This window comes from Rhamphochromis sp. 'chilingali' (genome assembly GCF_963969265.1).
Source record: "Rhamphochromis sp. 'chilingali' genome assembly, chromosome: 22".
Taxonomy (NCBI): Eukaryota; Metazoa; Chordata; class Actinopteri; order Cichliformes; family Cichlidae; genus Rhamphochromis; species Rhamphochromis sp. 'chilingali'.
Window position 1 is genome coordinate 26,624,747 of NC_137950.1, and position 22,258 is coordinate 26,647,004.

A 22,258-nucleotide genomic window follows, 5' to 3' on the forward strand; every position below is an offset into this window, starting at 1 on the left:
AGGCACAGAAAAAGAGAATAGATAATTTAGTGGACAAGTAAAGGAAAAGAGGAAAAAAATAAACAGGAAAAGCAAACAAAGACTAACAACAATATTTTGGTCATGGGTGTTGTAATGTAATAAAATGCAATTGTAGACCTCAGACCTCAGAACTTATTACAAATTTTAAAATTATGCCAGTTTTATATGGTCAGTAATATTGCTCTTACTCTCGTACTTGCAGATGCTGTTGATATGTCGACTTAAGATCTAATGTTATTTTCATTGTTCTGTGCCACCTAGGCACCAAAAGTTACATGTGGGTCATATTGTGGCAGCATTATAAACAGTGTGACTAAATTAATTTTAAAAACATTGATTTGTTTCAGTCGGCCTGTAACTGCTGTTTAATAGTTTCTACCGACTGGAGAACAGCTGTTACCTCAGGAATCAAAATCTTTTTCTATAAAAAAAGAAACTACACACAGAGGCAGAAACAATTCAGTCCATGGTTTGCTTGTTTTAATGCCTAAAAAAAAATCAGATTTCGCTATAAGTGATGAATTTACTGGTGCAGTCCAAACAAGTTGAAAGTAAAACCCTGTAAAATCAGCTGTCTCCTGAGTTGGTGTGAAAAGTGCAGCCTCTGAATCTGAAGAGTGCTTTCATTCAGATCCAAATTATGTGGAGGTAACTGCACTAGAACAAGAAAGGTTTGCTTTACAAATCCCGAAAGACAGTTTGAAACACCTGATCCTTGCTGAAAGTGAAGAGTTCAAACATTTCAGTTTAGGTCACAGCTCTAATATCTGCTGAAAATCAAGAACTGAAATTATGGAACAGCCTGCAAGAGCATCAAAACTGAAGTCTGCTGCAGCTCCATGACCACAGTATACAGTGATCCTCCAAGAGTCTGCAGCAGTTCTTAAACTAACTGCTGGAAATATCTACACAGCCTGTGGCACCAACACTGAAGCCCACTGCCTGCAGAAACACCACACATTCTCCAAACTGGTCCAACTCTTCACCCTGAGCTGAGTGACACCACAGTGAAAGAACCACAGGGTGCTATACAGACTAAACACGAGCAGTGAATTTTACAGGATGTTTCTGAGAACTTTGAATTCAGTCAGACATTGGGCAATGAGGCAGAACAGATAACAGCCCTAGAGGAAAAGCATGCTGCCTTAATCTTGGAGATAGAGCAGTGGAAAAGGACTGCGTAATACTCAAAGAGATGAGGCAGAAAAAGCAAGGGTATTTCTTCAAGTAGAAATTTATAAGAAAGGGGAAGTTGCACACAAATGTTTCCCAAAAATTGGATGAACTAAAAACAGGTCTCAGCATTTAAAGAGAAAAGAAAAATAATACTGAGAACTTCTTAGCGCTAAGAGGAAACTACCAAACTCCAGGCAGAGCTGGCCCAATTTTATGGAAAAATTCTAGTTTATCCTCATGTGTAGAGTTAGGTGGTTAGAACTTCACTGTATGATTTTGTATAACCTTTGCATGCTCAGATGAAGTATGTGTATATGTCAGCGTGACCTTGTGAAAACTGCTTAGCTTTGCTTAACGATGTTTCACTATGTTATCTGCTAACTGTTTTGCTCAGAAGGATGAAACTCCAGTGCCAGGAGCTTCCCATGAAAAGATAGTGGGAGTTGTCCTCTGTCCAGCCACAGCCCATGGGACAGAAACCTGTTGTAACTAAAAGACAATCAGAGTTGTGTGCGGGGGGTAGAGACATCCCAAGGGTAGAGCTGGCATGACTGTGAACTATGAAGTTTGATGTGTGTTGGCTCTCCTGCGTACAGTAATAAATAGCTTGATCACAGCTCTTTCCATGTTGCAGACTTTAGTTACAAAATTCTACGACACCCAACACCAAAGAAACCTTCAAGAACAAAGATCCCTGTGGGAGAAGGACAGGCTCATAGCTGTGCACTGATCAGGACGAGGGCGGCATTTGTAGGAACCTTGAAGCAGAAAGTGAGTGACTGACTCATGATTTGATGAACAGAGTAATGAAATCTCAGTAATCAAAAAAATAATCAGGAAAAAAAATTCTGCTGGATTTTTAAAAGGGCATAAATGATTGCCTTAACTTGACCTCCGCCTCAACAATGAAACTTGTTTATGTTAAGTCAAATTGTAGAGCACTGCTTTCACATTAATTTATCATAAAATCTTAAAACAACTCATAAAAGTAAACATTGCTATATCAATAAACCAACTGTTATCATGCAGATGCATTGTTAAGATATGGTTGATAAGCTGAATGAGTAAAATAACTTGCAGCAGCTGGTTCTTTGAGCTGCATGACTGCTGGTTGTCCACAGGGTGGCACAATCTCCTAACCTAAACACAAATGTTACTCATACAGGAAAGCTTTAGTACAGCGCCTCAAGCCCACCTTTAAATATCATTGCCTATTGGAACAATGCAAACATGGAGAAGGACTGAAAAAATTGGAATTGGTGGAATGCTACTATGCCAGCTGACACACAAAAAAAGGTTATGTGCAGCACATGTGGGATCAGTAGAAAACCAACATCCACAATGAGCTAGAAGGACCTGGCAGCTCAGTGCAATAACATCAGCAGAAGATGGTTACTGTTGAAGCTGGAGATCCAGAGGTTACAGCACACTGGGAACAATGGTGAGCAGTATGGACATAATGATGGAAGAGACCAGAGGTGGCTGACAGGACCAAAGTTGCAGGAGGTCCAAAGGTGCCCTCTAGACTATTGGACTGCGTACACCAGGGATGGGCAACTCCAGGTCTCAAGGGCCGGTGTCCTGCAGATTTTAGATGTGTCCTTGATCCAACACAGCTGATTTAAATAGCTAAATGACCTCCTCAACATGTCTTGAAGTTCTCCAGAGGCCTGGTAATGAACTAATCATTTGATTCAGGTGTGTTGATGCAGGGTGAGATCTAAAACCTGCAGGACACTGACCCTTGAGGCCTGAAGTTGTCCACCTCTGGCGTACACAGACAGGCACAAACGAATGACTGGGATAGAACATCTGTGCTGCATATGTACCGTTAGGAGACACCACCATTGGTGATCGAGAAGAACTGGGCTAAGGTACTGTAGGACCCTCTAGGAGTTTGAAGGTTCTGCACAGCATCTGAGGTATATGTAAGACTGCACTCTTCTGAATACCTCTGATATGGTGCCTGAAATCTGCTGGAGCTGCCCTCCCAGTTTTGGGGTTACAACTCCTAATGCTCCGATTACCGCTGGGACCACTTTGTACTTTACCTTCCTTCTACTCCAGATGTTCCTTCAGCCCCTGGTACAACATTGTTGTCAAGCTTGTGCTGGATAGTGTATTGACGACATTAACGACTTTGGAAAAGTAGTGTCAGCGTTTGAATCTAAGTCAGACATACATCAGCTGCTACCCAAGGAACCGTTCATTAATTTAAAAAAATATAATGATAGGTCTATCTTTCTTAAAAATGGCGAGAACAGTAGCCACAATGATCAATAATCATTAGAAATATATGTATCTTTGGCAAATCCAAGAAACCTATAGATGCTTGTCATGGTTCTTTGGACATCCTCTGTCAGCACGTTTCAGTCTCGATGTCTTGCAACTCAGTCCTTCCTGGTAAAAGGGCTAAAGTTGCACTCTGCAAAGCTCTGCTGTCTAGATCCTTATTACCTTAAATATAAAAGAAATCAATATACTGCAGCTTTAGATGCAAAAATTAGATTCAGTTCAATTCAGTTCAGATAAGAAATAAGTGGCTCTGATATTACACCTTAGAATGAACCCAATTTAGCATTGTATGTCTTTAAGGGTGTCCTATTATGCTTATTTCTGACTGCTCTGCTAAAGTAACTCTGCTTGATTAACAGATCTTATTTTAGAGCACGATGCAAGTTAAAACTAGCCTTTTGCCTCCTTCCTTTAAGCCAGTGGATCTCTAATTTTGGTGTGTGGAGAAACTTACAGGTGGAACATGGACACAGGTCCATGAGATGAAGCTAAGCTGAATGAATATGACTTTTATTTTCAAGAAATTATTTTTTCTCAGACTCAGACAAAAGTTTGAGAACCACAAGAGAAAAAGAAAAATATGTCTAGTGCTTAGAGCAGCCTGGGATCTGGCTCTGGGATTACTTATTCATCAGTCCTCTGGAACTCATTGCACTCTGTAAAGTCCCCCTAGCCATATTTTTGTCATCCCATATCAGTGTGTGTCAGGCTTGAAAAACACTCAGTCAATGAACTATCCAACATTAACATTATCTTTGTCCCTTGAATTTTAGTAAAGTTGTCCATTCCTGATACTTGCACCGAAAATGTGACTGTAGAAATAAAAACATTTGCTGTATTATTGTTCACAGACACACAGCAAAGGCAGAGATGAGATCATTTCCACATAAAGAGTGGGAAAATGTATGCTTACAGGACTCTCAACAACATCCTTATTTAAGACTCTTATCTTGATTTGAACACATCAAATGCTGAAACTAAAACATTAATGAGCTCCCCAGAGCTGCTACAACTGATACAGTTTTATCTCTCTTATCGTCTTTCTTTCACTCACACATATCTCTGAGGTCATGCCTTTCCCTAAGCCTCCCATCAGAACCAAATCAGAACCACACAGGTAAATATTTATCAGATCTTCTATTAAATATTGTTTATAACCCCTAACCTGTCCATCACAAACAGAAGGTTTCAATAGCAGGTGGGTTGGGCTTCTGAGTTCAGAGCTGGTGCTGGATCCCTGGGATCGTCATGTTAGTGATAACTGCTCTCTCTAACATGATACAAAGCGTAAGCTAGAAAAAAATGAGCATTAAAAGACTGAAGCCTGAAGTTTTTCCTCATGAGGATTACTTATACACATGTTCCCCTCAAACCACCACTGCTGAAAAAAATGAAAAAGTACTCACAGTTAAAACGAAATTGAAATGTTCTGGGTTTTAGCTGGCAGGAGTGGCACCTGGTGTCGTCTTCTGCTGTTGTAGCCCGTCTGCTTCAAGGTTCAACGTGTTGTGCGTTCAGAGATGCTCTTCTACATGATTCGATTGTAATGAGTGGTTATGATGGTCATGTTGTTGTATTAGCTCGCCTGATATTTTCCTTCTTTTGAATGTTTCTCTGTAAACCCTAGAGATGGTTGCGTGGGAAAATCCCAGTAGAACACCAGTTCTGGAAAACTCAGACCTGGCACCAACATCTCGGTTTGAACTTCAGCGAGTCTTCTCAACAAGGCACTGAGTTTACTGCCATGTCATTGGCTGATTGGATATTTGTAAAAAGGAGCACGTGTATCAGGTCAGTGTATATATGACATGAAGGGAAACATTGTTTCAATCAAGGCTGTTGAGGAGAAGTTTTAGGTAGAACACTTTCATTTAATATGAAGGATTTTATTTATAGGCAAAAATTAAGTCCCTGTTGTCCCCCTTTCACAGTGCAAGGACATTTCCTGAATCAGGATTATAAATGTGATGGTTTAGCACTAGTATGGCGCTCTCCAGTAGGAGGAATGTAGGTAAACTACATTTCCCAGGATGCACTGGTTGGAAACGTCGAGCTGTCACGGCCGAGAGAGAGGGGGAGAGAGAAACTGGTCCAGCATCTCCGGAGCGGCGGAGCGGAGCGGATACAGAGACGCGCAGTCCTCATCAGCAAAATGAGGAGGAATTAACGCGCCGACTGTCTCCCGTGTGTTTCCCACCGCGATGCACGCCGTGGATGTTTAAAGCCTCCTCGCCTGCTGTAGACCAGCGCGGACATCTGACTTTATCCCATCAATGAGATATGTAGAGTGGCTCTACCGCTCGGTGGTAACGCAGAAAAACACAAGATGAAGAAGCAGTTCAACCGAATGAGACAGCTCGCCAACCAAACAGTGGGCAGGTAAGCGTGAAACGGCGCGTTAGATTGGCCACACCGAGCTGCATGCGTCCCGCTTTAATTGGCTCTGGGTCAAGCGGCCAAAGCAGGAATTCGTCGGTTGTGTGTGTGTATGTGTGTACAGTATTCAGTCATTCACGCGTCGGGCTTTTGCTGCTCAGCTGGTTTGATTTGCACAAAGCATTAACTGTCAGTGTAGGTCACAGTTGCAGCTTGAACGGGGTGTGATTGATTGAGCTCAGCAGGAAGGAGCGTACCCGCACGCAGACGAGCGGGGAACTGACATGGTACCCAAGAAGCTGGGCTACTGCCCACTGACCAATGAAATCAAAGCAGAGGGCAGCTTCAAGGCATCCTGCTGCTGGAGGGGAGTCAACATACAGCCTCTGTGAAGATGCTCAAGGCGCCTTTTAATCAAATTAGTGTGGCATAGCGGGTGATCTGTGGGATGTAAACTGGTGAAATATGTTTTTTTTTATGTTTGACGAGGCATTCAAAGACCAATCTTAAAACCCTGATGTAACCGGGTCCAAGTCCCTGCTTAGGGCGTAGTAATATTATATAAAAGTGCAGGAAGTTTTGGGGTGGGGTTTGCAGTGATGTTAATCGTTTGAGTATTTTATCCCAACATTTTACAGTTATATTTTTAAAACTGCAGCTGTGTCTATTGAGCTTCAAAAGAAGTTCTAGGATAGATGGGCTGAGTAGGAAGAATTCGAGATGGGAATTCCCAGTGAGTCATTCGGACTACACAATATTATCACAATGGCAACCAGTGCTGCCTCACATAATCTCACCAAGTTGCTCTACCTACCCACACAGCCCATTTGCCCCAGTGGTGCGACAGCTGGACCAACAGATGATTTGATCAGATGTTTATCTCTGGTGCCTGGATTGGTCTTTATTGGTCAGACAAGGCAAGAATTCACCTTACATTTTCTTCAGTCTTGCATTATGTTGTTTTGTCTTGCAGTATCCTGAAATCGAGTTCATCATCTGTGTTTTCACGAGTTAAGAAAGATTTGGCATCTTGAAAAGTTCCTGAATACAATATAATGGTTCCAAAACAGCTGATAAAACAAAAACAGGTCATTTAGCTTACCATAAAGATTGGAAACAGAACCCGAGGGTTTGTAGTCAAAGTGGGACTGTTTTACGTAGTTTGGTCTAATGAAACATATCGATGCTAAAAAAAAATAAAAATAAAAAAGAGGACCAAATATTGAGCCCTGAGGAACTCCAATACTAATACAACTCAGTAACTAAGTTAATACATGATTATAGAACCTTTTGTATATGTTACTTTACAAGTGTCTGTAACAGGTGTGTAAAATACAGTATTTTCACTAACTGTATTGGAATTTTTTTTGGCTAATTATTGCTTTTAAATGGCATATTTCAGTTAAGAACGGGAGAAATCATTAGAAATTGGGAAAATTTCTTGCTGTTTCGTCTTTGATTAATATCTCAAACAACATTTGAGTCTTTCAGAGTTCAAGTGTTTGCTCCATTTCTATTTTTTGTCCTTGTTGAGGTGGGGCAGGTTGGCCTTTTTGTGCAAAAGCTTATAACTTGTAACTCCACCTTTTTCACCTATATATCCAATTCATGGTGAAATCCCAGAGTAGGTCCCTATTGTCTAAATTACTTTTCAGTGTTTTGGTGTCAAGCTTCAGGAAGAGCTTTTTTTTTTTTTTAATCCTGGAAGTGCCTCACCATTCAAACCCAGTGGAAGAATGCAGAAGTGATTAATCCATAGTAAATCCTGACTGCACAAATTTGCATCAGATAGTACGCAAATGTGAAAATACTTAGGATTAATGTGTTTAGGTTTATGTGATTTATTTGTTATCAGTGCATCTGTTTTCTTCCTGCCAGGCCTGATGCTGCAGATAACTCTGGAGTTTGTTAAGCTCTCAGTCAAGATTGAGTCTTGTTGAAAGTATATAGCTCATTTTAGCTTTCATTGTTTGAAAACATGCTCAATATGCTTCCTCAATCAAGTGTAAAGTGCTATTTGATCCATGTAGGAGGACACGGGTGTCGTAGCCTCTTTAAGCCTTTGGGCCAAGCCTAGAGAGGAAGGAATCATATTTAAATTCCAGTTAAGATAGGTGTAGCTAAAGCTTTTCTGTAAATAGGTGTTGTGAAGACTTTGTCTCTGCTTCTGTTTTCCCACCACACCCATAGCTGAACTGAAAATAAATGTCATATGTTAATACTGCACCCTTGGCAGTTTGTCTTGTGTTCTGACGTGTTGTTTAGCCCATTAAAATTATTACATAACCTTACAACAGAAAGACTGTCGTATATGCAAACAGGACCTGTCTAATAAGGACATGGAGTGATTTGTAGCCTGTTGTTAACTGCAGCTCCACCAGGTTTATTATAAAGCATTATGGTATGCACTGCTGAGGTGATGTAAGTACTGTAAAACCTGTTTGTTTTGCTTGGCTGACAGCACTAACTGACAGTGCTGGCATGCAGACAAGGTTTCATGGCATGCAAAACTTTTACAGTAGATTAGTACTTCAGATTATACAGTAATACATTTGTCTCATCATCCTAAATTTCTTCTCTAGCAGTGCAGAGTACCAAAATATACAGTCCCCCAGCAGATGAGTTTTTCCCCACAGAAACCAGATCTGAATATTACAGGGTTACGTGAAGAGACCTTCTAAAACCAAGTCCAAAATTAACCAAAGCCAAAACAGGTCCAAACCAGCCACCAATGATGACCGAGATTAACCTCAAAATCAGTCTTCAACCCAGCTCCTTATTCAGTCCAAAACCAGTAGAGCCTGAAAGTTGTCTAAAACCAGAATCCCCAGCTTAGCATCATGCAGTGAGTCTGAGGTTCCCTAAAGTGACAGAAGACACCAGAGATCTGAAATCTGCCCCAAACCACCTGATCATAAATGATTTCATGAAGAAAAACTTAAATCCCTATAAACTTACAAAAAGTTCCCCTAGATTCTGGGACCAAGTGCTACGTGCCTTGAAAAACTGCACTAAGCTGCAGCCGGTTTAAGGCAAATTGTTATGAGCATCCTCAATTTACTTTTGGAGGCTAAAACGTTTTTATGCAGCATCTTACTCGGCTACACGCAGAGTGCAGGCAGAGGCGCTGATACAAATCAATGAAAAAGGTATTACTGCAGCTAATGCCAAGCAAAGTGAGCTTGGTAGAGGTATCAGAAATCCCCGGAGAACATTTTCCCATTACGAAAAAATTACGGGAATTATGCCCTACTTGGGCCTGAGGGGACAAAAGCTTTAATGCACTTCACCAAATAAAACCAAACAATTATTGGTAAGTATTACAGACACAAAAAGGCCTGTGTGGTAGGTTAGTTGCTTGTTTATTTCCCCTTCTTCTTCTTCTCTAGAGCCCAGTGAGGCGGAACATCCTGGTAATGAGTTCTAACCTGTATCATAAGAAGCAGAACAGCAGGGGCAATTAGTCATATTTAGAGGGTAGAGACTCAACACGCTGCCCGACGGCTGGCCACACAGGTAATTGCTGAGATCTTCTCCTTGACCTTGGCAGCCTGCATCACCCGGTTTGTGTTGACGGCTGCAGACATCAGCTGCTGCTGACCTCAGTGACCATAAACTACACGGACAATTTGTCCGCTTCATAATTATCATTTCACAATTAGTGCTTCTAAAATCCCCTAAACGTGCACTAATGTTGACAAGTCATTTTTTTACATTCTTCAGCTGTGAAATTGCAGATTTGAGGCCAGCTTTTTTCACATGCTGCTTGAGGGTCTAAATAACATCTTGTTAGCATTCGTAACCAGGTATGAGCTTCCGAAACTAACTAAGAGAAAGTAAAAAGACAGTTAGGAAGGGAAAGTATGACCAATACTGCTTTCCAGATCCTTTAATATTCAGTTTAACTCCATTTGAAACAATTCAGTATTCAACAATCAATATACAACAGCAGTTACGCTGGTTTTAGAAGTTCTGGGGACCAGCTGGGGGTGAGTACAAACTGCAGAGGTAATAAATAATTCAAAGCTTTGTTTTCTGTTTGCATTGGCATTGCTGATAATACTGCGTTCCAATGGAGCTGGGAGTGATGTCACTCCCAAGGTCAGTGCACTCCAGTAGTAAAGTTGCATTTTTTTTTTTGCTAATTAGTAAGGTAGAGCCATCAATGCATCGCCAGAAATACAGAGCAGTGCTTGTTTTTTTGCAGCACGTTCATGGATAGAGCCTGGTCAGTGCGTTGCTTATGGCTTATTTAGTTTCTCAGTTTTATCTGCCGCCACATGGGATTGTTAAATCAGGGTTAGTTGGGCAGCTCCAACTTTGGAAATTCCAATTCCGACTTCAAATGGAATGCTGCATAAGAAATCTGAAGCGCAATCATAGCCAGCGAGAGGTTGGTAATTCATTTCATTGGTTGTATTTATCTGTTTGTTTGTTTTTTGTCTGTTGATGAAGATTACGCTGCTCAGTTCTGGTCAACTGTCACATATCTATTTATTTATCTACATTTATCATGTCGCTCCTGCTTGTTTTTTGTTTAGCTTTCTTGTTTAAATGCTAAAAAAATCTGGACATTTCTAATCCCATTTTGACAAATATTACACTGAAATGATGTAGAAATTGGGAGACATTTTCTTGACATGAAAATATCGCAGGCTGATTTGGATTCAGATGTCTTTGTGGATGCATGGAGGGACTTTTCATCCTTGGTGGAGAAATGCAGTCAGCGCTATAATTCTCTCTTCGTTGTGAATGTTTAGCAAGTTGAGGAGAATAGCTAGCAAAGATTTTTGCATTGTGTTGTGTATTTACTCTGCTGCATAGAGGCTCAATAACGTAACGTAAAGAGCTCTTGCTTAATCTTACACTAATATTTTTTGAAGGTGGCTTTTTGCTTGTGCTGCGTCAAGTGTGTTTGAACAATCACAGTTTACCCGCGTCACTCCAAGACGCTATTATGACCTACTCAATAGCAGGAGCTGCTTAACACCCCGAATACAGATTTGTAAGAACTACAACAGGCCCCAGTTCCTGCAGTGCAGACACAACAAATGACAGATAAGCTACCTCCAATTAGAAAAGATGTTTGGTTCTGAGTAAGTGAAAACTGCTACTTTGAGGCTACAAGCTTTTCTTGGTGTCATGAGCAGGGCTGGATGTCACTGTGAAACTGGGGGTACTGTTAGTTACACGGTAGGCTTGCATTCTCTGCTTTAATCTTCGTTTAGCTGCAGTAGTGACCATCATTTATAAAGCAAACATTTTGTACGCAGTGGGACTTGAAGCGACTGAGACGTCAACTGGAAGGTTTTCCCACAAAATAATTGTTTGGCCCATGTTTGTGGTTTCTTTGGGCCAAATTTGACCTTAACTTTTGCCTAAGAAAGCCATCAGTAACCCAGATTAAACTCCAATGTGTCTGCTTTGGGTTTATTCAGGCAGTAGGGAGTGGAGAGCTGTTTTCTCCCCCTGCTGGCCATCAGAAAAAAATGCAGGTTTAAGCCCCTGCCACAATGACTTCTCTGCTTCCATCTTTTATGCAGAGTCTATAATCCTAAACTCAGTCTTTCCCGCCTCATGTAAACAGAAGTGAAAGTGCCTTGTTGTCTCTCTATGTTAACATTTTACTGGAAATCTGATCCCAGACTTTGTTTACACATAGCACGCTCATTTGTGTTTGTACTCAGTCTGGATATGAATGCATATTTTACCCCGTAAAGCATTTGAATTTAATTTTTCATCCTTTACAGTTCAGTAAGGTGCAACATAAGTAACCACGAGAAAGATTAAGCTCATACCATGTATTATTTATTAGTATTAATTTACTTCTAACATGTTTATTTGTCAATTTTGTGTCTATAGACTTACTTCACAATACAGTGAGCCTCTCACAAGCTTGGCTAATGTGTTTTGTATGTATTATTCATATATCTTTGCATTTTATTTAAGTATGTATCTGCTTTGTAGTGCAATTTAAGCTTATGTATGGAATATGTAGTTTATCTTTTTCCTTTCTGCTTGTCTTCAGCATTAGAGTGGCATTTGCAGCTTCCAAAAAAACCGCAGGAAACAGGCACACTGGCATCTTCGAACTAATGAAGCATCTCCCTCCAGGATGACATTGCTGCATTGCTCCAGTTAAGGATATAGGTCAAGAGAGGTTCAGACACAGTTAAAATCATCTCTAAAACAGTCAGTCTGCACCATTAATCCTGCGTAATGCTGCGTAAACTGTGTGCCTGAATGAAAATGTGTGACTCTCTGTGAGCACAGCGAGGTTATGGCAGGAAGGCGATGGGCTTAATCCTCTTTTGGCGCCGTCACTTCTTCTGCAGAGTATTTTTAACTCATCTACTCATTCACATTTTTGTGTCGGTGATAAATGAATCCGACTGGTTATTTGCCTTGTGGGGTCACTCTGTAAAAACATTTGTCCCTATAGTATTCAGAAAAAGAAATATATTCAGTTGAGGCGTTGCAGAGGAGGCTGAAGAATGTCACGGCGAGATAAGACTAAAAACCGCAAAAAATCTATTAAAGACTTGTGGAAAAATGGATTCGCAATCTTCATCGACAGGCAGGGAAATTGTTTCCTTTGGTCACTGTGTAATGTTCAGGCTTCAGTTCACCAAACCTCAGAAACTGCTGTTTGTATTTGTTCCATTTTATTTATTTTTTTGTCCCCAAACCATCACCTCCCGTCAGCCCAGGTAAATTATATGTTTCTTTCACAGCACAAAAAAACCCCAAAATAAAAAACAGGCATGCCCTTAATGCCTTTATTATTTTGGTTATTCATTTCATGCATTGTTATTTTCCCTGACATATTCTGAGCTGCAGGACACAATAGTGAGTTTGTGATTGATGGGTGAACCTGTGTGACCAGTGATTCTTGTTGTTCTCTGTGGACTGCATGCACGCTGTTGATGTCTGTGCTTTGTTGTTCTCCCTTTGATGAAACCTGAGAAAGTACCCGGCCACGCTTGTTAGGTTTTATTCGACGGCAGGAGGGAGGATGGCGCGATGTGCCGCCCCGTGGTGATGCTGACAGGCTCGCAGACCTCTGCTGCTGCCCGTGACACGGTTTGATCTGTCGGAGCAAGAAGCTGAACAGCCTGACGCTGAGATTCATCAAAGAAGCGAGTCATTTTCTTCTCCCTTCATCTATGTGCTGTCCTCTGATACTCCCGTCTGTTTTAGATCTCTGCACTGTCATCAGTGTGAAACTAGATCTTTTATATTAACGATTGCAGACAAAGCCACAATCAAAATATTTATGAGGTTGTAACACAGGTTCAGGTGTAATGTTACTGCAGGTACAGAGCAATTCAAAAACGGGATATTTCTAAGAAACAAATAAGCCTGCAAATCAAAAAATACTACTTAAAAAGCCGAAACCAAAAAAAAATCTTCTGCCTTCCATAAGTCAAAAATTTTGGGCTATTATCTCAAAATTTCTATTTAACACTGTAAAGCTTGAACCATAATTGAATCATCGCCAGGTCAACTTTTTGAGATCTCTAACCTGAAATTTCCACCTGTTGATGGTAAAAAAACATTCTTCCCAAGTGGGAGAAACAAGCCTCCATACTTCAAAACTGACCAAACCAAATCAGAGCAATCGATATACGAGTGGATCAAACCATTATAAACTGAATGAGGGGAAGTTACAATAAAATAAAACAGAATATAAAATAGAAATACACCCTGTTCCCGCCTCATGCTGTTACATCACTTGTTAGTGCCTCAGCAGCTTTGTGAAAATCTGAAATGAATTTTATCGAGGTTTTAAAACAATCTGACAGTCGTCTCCACAGTGACACCTACTGGCCACTCTTGCTGTCATCATACTTTGATAATGCTATTTTACGGACAAGTATTGCACAAGCAAAACAAACCTTAATGTTGTTCTGTTTCAGCATTATATAAACAAAACTGATTTTAACTGATCTGGTTTTAACATGATTGTTTCACTTGCTAAACATCAGTTAGCCATGCTCATGTGACCTAGGTGTTTTCTCCACAGGGACACCTACTGGCCACTTTTGTTGTTGTCACACCTTGAGAAATCTAAACAGTGACGCAGACAACATTGCAACTGCAAACGAGGCAACTTATTATACCAAGCTATCAATAATTATGATCAACACATGAGCAGAGTCTGTTAAAGACAGCATGCTGTGACTGTAATGAAGTGTGCTTCAGCAAATACTGCTGTCACCCTGTGGTGTTAACACACACGAGGCTGTTTCATAGTTGCATAGTAATTCAGTGCAACACACAACAAATGCATTTATGAAATAAATCCATTCAAAATCCATTCATGTATATCTGTGCACTTGTTGCAGGTAGATGCAGGTATAAGATATAAATATATAGATATACAGCACATTGTTCCTGCAAATAAACCGGTGGATCACGTGTCCTTGAATACCTTTGTTTTTTCTGTGTCTTTACGTTGCTGTCCTTTTTCATTTTCAATAATTATTTTTTGTTGCTTTTGTATCATTTCTTCATCCCGCCATCATCTTTGTTTCATTTCTCCTCAAACAGTTGGTCTGTTCTCCAGAATTTTATCTAGCGCCGAAATCAGCAAAACAGCTGCATTAAGGCAATTTTCTTAATTGAAACCTTTGCTCTGTGAGTTGTTTTGGAATTTTTGTGCTCTGTTCATGTTTTTGCCATCAGCCAGTGAAAGGCTTGCTTCTTGTTTTGCGTTTCTTAATATACAGAATCTTGTCAGATCTATTTTGCAATGTCTGGGAAACTTGCGAGGAGCTCAGTGAAGCCCCAACAATTGATTATTTGTCTATTTGGACTTCCATGTGTCTGTAAGCGGCTGCAGGATTCCTCGTGGCTGCTAAATCCAGCTGTGTACACTTCCGTGTTTTATTGGCCACTTTCTAAAACGTGTTTTACAGTTTGTGTTTTGTTGTTTGTGCAAATAGAGCGTTCCTATCTTGCATGTGTATGTTGGGTTTGTACAAATGTCTCCATAGAGCTGAACATAAATTATGCTAATGCCTCCCTCCCATCCCATTCACATGCCAGATCATCCAGTTGAAAGTTAATGAGCCCATTTGTCAAACACGGAGCTGTATCATCCTCTGGATTTGATAATTGATCGCCCTTAATTTGAACAGAATTAAGTTTTCAGGCTGCTTTGCAGAGTGTGTACAGTGGAAATATGCTGACCTGAAAGCAAAATGAAATAATTAAGGTTAGCGCTGATGGTAGCTACGAGCTGAAGGCGTAAAGAGGAACGGACATGGGTGGCATTATGTTTACAGCGTGAAGCGCTGCATCTCTCCAGGCTCCTCTGAGGTGTTGGCACTCGGAGAGGTTTGTTATGAGCATCATTAGAGGCATTTCTGTCTACCAGTGCACACTCATGTGTGGGCTCATTTGTGTGTGTGTGTGTGTGTGTGCATATACGTAAAAATCTGTGTGTGTGGGCTCATGTACCTGTCCAAGTCTTCCTCACTGATCATGATGAAAGTCTATTAATGAGGGCTTCCTACAAATAGTTGGAAACTGACCCGTTTTGCTACCTTCACAGTGCTTACAAATTTGTGAGACACAGTAGCAGCTGTGACACTGCAGAGGGAACAGAACACAGTTAAAGGAGCAGTTTGGGAAATGCACAGATTTTTTTTGTTTTGTTTTGTTTTGGGAGTGAGGTGAGACTCTTACAGCTGGGTTTGTCAGCACCTTTAACCTAATGTACATTTATTTTTTTCAGCTTTCTGAAAATTCAGTTAAAATTGATCTACATTTGGATGAAAACCTAGTTAAGGAAAAGTGGTTATCTAATATATATATTTTTAAACTCAGGGGCTCAGGGAGCGTGTTTGGGTGATTCTGTTATCTTACTGTGATGCTACCATATACCAGCTCTATATAAAAGATGGATGTAGCCACCTTGAAATTGCCTGCCAATTTAAAGAGTTTGGCATCATTGGGCCATCTGAGTTTTGTGAAACCAAACGCGACCTTTTTCAGATAAGACGGTAGAGATGGGTAGCTATCAGCTAACGCTATTGCTGCCTATCTAGGTCAGTAAGGTCGTAACTCACTGTGATAGTGCTGGAGTCTGTATTTTTTAAACTCAGGTGAGCCAGGCTAGCGGTTTTCTCATGGTTCTTTTATCTGTTCTGTTTAACTGGGCTAACATGATGACTCCACCTCCGTTCGTGGTGAAACTATTTGAGACAGTCTATGTACCAAAGTCCTCGCCGTCACTACCTTACGAGCGAGGTGGTGGTTCTGACTGTGAAACCGAGGACTGCATCCTCATTGGCTAAAAAGCGTACGAACAGCGTATGAACTAAATTTACAAAAGGCATGCATGTTCAAAGTGACCTGAAACTACCAATCGAGCCCTTCGAATTATTGGGGGGGGGGGGGGGGCTGAGTAACTGCATTCACATTCAAACCTGGAAGCTACAGCTGTCATTTATAGACAGTATTCTAAGTAGTATGCTTTATTTCTCTACATGAAATGCAAAAATGCTTCAAACTGAAACATTACTATTTCAGGATTATTTTATTATTAAAGTTTTAGAAAAATTTGCTTTGACTTCAACACAACTAAACCTTTATTAATAAAGAGGTGGTTAACGTCAGGATACAGAAGCATTCCCAGCCCTCCTGGTTTTCCTTACCTTGACTGTATTTTTCCTCTGCTTGCCTCTCATGCTCATTTCCATGCCTGCCCCGTCTCTTTCTGTCTTCACCATCTTGTTAGTTTGACATCCTTTGCAGCCCCTCAGTCCTCTAGCCTAAACTTTACTTTGTGAAAGCGCAGCACCTTCTGAAATGTTGCTTTGACAGTTCTGCCCTGAAGGTAATTAGCATAGAGAGAGAGAGAAGATGATATGGTGGGACTGTTGACAAAAATAGCCTCGTCTGACACGACGGCTGATTAGATATTCTCCTCCAGCTCACAGAACTGGATCGTGTATCAGTTTTAATTACTTGCGATTTTAAAAAAAAGTGAAGATTTTAGGTTCAAATATGAGTTAAAAAAAAGAACCACAGACACGTTCTCTGGTCCTGTCTGTCAATGCTCCTCTGAGACGCCAGGTACTTGGGTGAATTTGACGGAGTTACTTGGGGAGATGTCATTGCCAGTGGAGCGTTATTGAAATCACTGGAGTGTGTTGATGGAGACGCTGCTCTGGGTTGTTGCTGAGCCACCGAGGAGCCGACAAACAGATGCCCAACCTCCTCAGCTCTGCTCCTTCTGCTGCTGAACACAAGCTGGCATTTAGAAAATTGTTTTTCTTATTTACAAAGTTTGGAAATCAACCAGCATGCTGCTTAGATGCCAGCTTAGTTATTCGAATAGCTTAGCAGGGAGGAGGTTTTACATCTTTTTTACCTTCAGGGAGGTTTGACTGAGAACAGTTGCTGTTTTCATTTGGATATTTATTAGATATCTGAGAGGTGACAGATAGGAGAAGACTGCAGATGACACTGCTGCTGTGGTGTTTTCTTTATTCATAGCAGTTCTCATTCCCAGAACGTCGGATACTGCTGTTGTGTCACATCTGTCGGAGCCTCACAGAAATGCACAAGCTGTCCTTCAGCAGTAGAGTGCGGCGAGGGCGTAAGGACACGCAGGGTGAGGCAGTGATGACATGTCTTGTCTCTTTGCTGTGTTTCTTTTCACCCTCTAAATGTTCATACATTTCTTTTAATTATTAGTCATTATTAATCCCTCAACCAGTTACAGCAGATGGCTGCACCTCCTTGAGGAGGGATCTACCTCTTAAAAGGGAGTTTTTCCTTCCCACTGTTGCCAAATGCTTGATCATAGGAGGAGGTCCGATTGTCGGGCTGTTCTCTGTATCGTTGTAGGGTCTTTACCTTTCAAAATAAAGTGCCTCTTGGTGACTTTTGTTGTGATTTCGTGCAATACAAATGAAACTGAATTTAAGTTCAGGCATCAAAACTGAATGAGGATCCTGATTTCTGTTTACACTGCTTTACAACAATGACCTCGCTTGTTAAAATTAAAGTTAATGATACCAAATGTCATTGGAATGTGAGCACACATTTAGATTTAGAAAAAAGTGCTTGTATGAATGTGTGTGTGGGAAAAGGGTTATGCAGCCCTCAATTTCTTTACCTGCACGTTTTGACGTTGGCGCCGCACCCTAGTTGAAGACAAGAGTGTACAATCATGGTGTTGGTTTCTTTTATGACACGAACAGGAGGTCAGAGATTCACATATTTGAAAAGATGAGACATTTTTGACTTTGGAAAAAAACTCTGCGATTTCCTGGCTTCAGGGTTTGACTTCTTCTTCTCCTGTACCAGTGCGGATGTGGAGACTTTGAGTGGTGATACTTATCGTTAAGGAGAATACTGCAGTGGTGATAACTAATGGACAGCCATGAAGACATCCACATTCATCTTTGTGTGGAAACCGTAACGCTGGTGCATTGTGGAGTATTTAGCATTTAAAAATATTCCAGTATCTCTTTGTGTCCAATAATTGTCGTGGTCGGTGAGTCAGTGAACGCTACCAAAGGGCCCTTCTGTGTTTTGGTCAGACTCTGGCACAGTGACAGTACTTGACACCTTAGGATGACAGCACACCATGGCAGCGGTTTGTTTTGACAACAGTTGCGAGAAACATTAGCTGCTCTGAATTCAGTAATATGGGTGTGTTTCATTACCAGATTGCATTAATAGCTGTAACTTGTAGCTGAGGTGTCTTTATTGGGTGGGCTGGACCCCTGAGGCCCTCCATAATGCTGATGCTTGACTAATCTGAACATCTTTTGGCTCTGTGGATACGGGAGATGGTGAGAATTTAGAAAAAGGTGTCCACCTCACCAAGACAGATAGTCAGAAGTCTTTTATAAGAGTTAGGGTGATCTTTGATGAATAGTCCAGTAGTTCTCAGTGGATATTTAATTTCATATTTACTTCCCTAATTCGTCCAGTAAACATGGAAAAAGCAAAGGTAAAAATGATTTTCTCATGCTTTCTATCAGACTGGATAGAATATATTCAGGGTGGCACTGTTGGTTGAACAAAACCTGACAGCTTAAGCCGTCATCTCAGGCTCTGGGACTATCTGTGCATACACACCTGAACCCATAGAGAGATTTGTGTTCAATATCTTATTGAAAAACCGCGGGTGTTAATCTGCCGCTCCGCTCTTCTGGTTTCAGTCTTTCCACCAGATGCTGCAGGGATTTTTCCTCCCTTATCAGCCGCCGGGGTATTAGCGAGGTCTAACCCTGATGTCGGCTGATAAAGCTCACAGTTGGTGTTCCAGTCAGTCCAAAGAGGTTTGATGAGGTTGATGTCGGGGCTCTGTGCGGGCTGTCTTTCTCGTCATGTTGGAAAAGTGTTTTCAAAAGAACTGAAGGGTCCTAAAAGCATCAGAAACAACAGGATGGGTTTTCACATAATTTCAGTTGGCAGCACAGAAACCAATTCCCCACAACTCCTGGGTGCAAGCGCCCAAATGGCGTTCTGTGACACACCCATGTTGCCTAAACAGCTGGGGTGCCTCAGCTCTGTCGACACCGATGTTATCCACCCAGCTCTGACCATACTCCACCTATCCTGTGTGATGACGAGCACCCGGCACAGCTGACTCATCCTGGAAACATTAGCTCAGCTGACACCGGTTTCCACCGCTCTTAAAAACAGCCTGCAGCCTCTGCGGACTATTAGACACTCTCAGCTGAAACCAGAGACGGGCATCCACACCAAGAGGAGCCTCAACACAACAGGAAACGACGTCACCACGGAGCGGGTACTCCCAGAGCTCCTCAAATATTTTCACAGTTGTAATTGAACCTAATTGTGAGATGAAATCCGCTGAAGTGGCTGCAGGAGGTGGAGGCACGCTGATGTCTCTTTCACAGCTCTGCAGCTGAGCGTAGCCGAGCTGCCAAGCAGCGTCCTGGAGAAAATACATCACGTCAACATCCTGTCACCCGCTGATGCAAACAGGAGGGCTCATGTGGATCAGGGACGGTCTGAGGGGGCCCACAAGTAAACATTTCTGAACTGTGATAGAGTGCAGCATGAAGATAGGTTGTTGTCTTTTTCTCTGTGCCACGACCTGTGATGCATTGACTCAGCATGAGGTGAATGGGACAAGAAGTCAGTTGCATCTGCAGCGGTTCCCCTCGGTGCTCGATTTCTGCAATTTAGATCAAAAATTGCACTCGAAGTCAACGACCGGGACAGAAGCACTTTGCTTCGAGCACGAGCCTAAAAGGTTTTGTAGCTTCGAGGTTTGCCTCAGCCCTTTGGAGCCCACTGTAAGTGCAGAATAGCACTTTCCCCTCCGGCCCCAGCTACGAGTTCCCACTGAGCCAATTTAATCTACATGGAAGTGACATCATGATGATGAAATTCGCTTTTCTAGGCCGTGGGAACGTTTTATAAATAGGCCACAGTCACAGATTAAAAGGCTTTAGAGTTTTTATTCACAGGCCTTCAAACACTGCAGCATGATTAACATCATTATTATAGTTTACACAAGTTTTTATTGTTCTGAGCTCAAGTTTTCCAGTGTGTATCTAGATTTTTAGTTTTTTAATTCATCAAATGAGAGATATAATAAGTTCAGAACATGCAATATTACACAAACACAGACATAGTCTCAACATATGCACTAATTCCCCCTTATTAGCAGCTCAGCGATACTTACCAACCACTTCATGGGACACCTTGCCAGTACCAGGCTGAACTCCCTTTTTCCTTCCCTCCTGCTTTAATTCTTTGTGGCACAGATTCAACACGTTGCTGGAAACATTCCTCTGAGACTTTTATCCGTATTCACACGAGAGCATCGCACAGTTGCTGCAGATTTGTCGACTGCCATGTCACCTCCTGTTCCACCACATCTGGTGATGTTTGAGCAAAGTGAATTCATTGTCATGTTCAAGAAACCAGTTTGAGACGATTTCATCTTTGTGACGTGGCGGTTTATCCTGCTAGAAGCCGCTATCAGAAGATAATGTGGTCATTAAGAATGATTCACACCGGTGCCACGCCTCCAAACCCTCCTTCGGTTTTAGTTCATTCACAAATCAGTTAAAATACAAATTCATATTCTCATCTATATAGGTTCCCCCAGTTCTACAACCTGTTTATTCTCGTTTACGTGCCCCACCCTTCCTCCCCTTCTTAACTTCTGTTTAGTACATGGGGATCTGCCAGGCCCAGTCCCCTTCGAGGCCTTCCCCAAACCACAGCTCAATTCATGTCCGAGCTTTTCACCTTTACCTACTAAAACACTGTCAACCCTAAAATGAGGGCCTGGGCCCAACTGGTGAATATATAAAATAATTATTTGTGGAAAAGATACTCAAAGCATATGAATAGCTGCCCAAACATCAGATGATGTGCACCAAAGACACATATAATTCCCAACACACATCATCATACTAGTTAAAATTATCCCAAGGATCCTAACACATAAATAAGACAGTAGCAGAGAAACTAATAGTATGAATCTCATATAGAGAGCTTTTGCAAGATGCTCACCATTCAGTGTTCAAAATCAAACATATTTTAGTTCCAAATGTTACTTTAAGTCTGATTGAAGACAGAAAAAGAGATTAACATTTTTAAGTGCTTTGAAGCTGATTCCAAGTTCGTGGACCTCTACAGGTCACTCTAAAACTTTAGCTTTAATTTTGTTTCTTTCACCTGAAAAGTAGTTTTTCTTTCCTGTGTTGTAGGTGCGGGAGGATAATCTCACAAATCCTCACGTCCTGCACTATACATCATACACACATTATGAAAATGTTACATTCAGTTAACCTCAGAAGTTTGTAACTATGTAAAAGAGGATCAGAGCCTGATGGACTGTGATATGGCCTGTATAACTTTTCCTTTGTCTCGATTTCTCTGTAATCTTATCATTTCTTACTGGAGAGATTATTGCTCTCCAATTTTGCTGTACTATAAGCATCACAGCACCTTTTGAGACCCTCAGCAGCTTTTGATAAAACCCTCTGGGATGACAAGTTTCTTTTATAAAGGCGAAATGTTTCAGAAGTTGGAAGGGTCAGGGACATTTCAAGAAAGGCTGAAGGTAACATAACTGACTAACTAACTCTCTACAAACATCCATGAGCTGAACACGCAGACAGTATTCATTCACGCTGTTTAACCCCAGAATTTGCCTCAGAATATTCAAATTATTTTATATTTCATCAGTATCAGCCTAATCCAGCAAAGGCTGTCTGTATACATTTGGGTGCATTGCAGAAGAAAACCGAAAAACTGCCAGTAGCTAATTTGACATGCTTTATTCGGCACAGAAATGTAAACAAATCTGTGTGGATCTGTCTGGAACCTCGGCTCTGTTTGAGCTCTCCTCTGTTGTCAAGCACATTCCCTCTCA

The 22,258-nt window shown here is 41.3% G+C and overlaps 1 protein-coding gene across 2 annotated transcripts in view; it reads left to right on the plus strand.

The window, feature by feature from the left end:
- Positions 1–5,598: 5,598 nt before the first annotated feature.
- LOC308390554 (rho GTPase-activating protein 44-like) overlaps positions 5,599–22,258 on the plus strand; it is a 99,853-nt gene continuing 83,193 nt past the window's right edge. For both annotated transcript variants that reach the window (XM_080872691.1, XM_080872692.1), the window contains exon 1: positions 5,599–5,871. In XM_080872691.1, the coding sequence (XP_080728817.1) occupies positions 5,819–5,871 (53 nt within the window). In that variant the 5' untranslated portion in view covers positions 5,599–5,818. The remainder of the gene's footprint in view (positions 5,872–22,258) is intronic.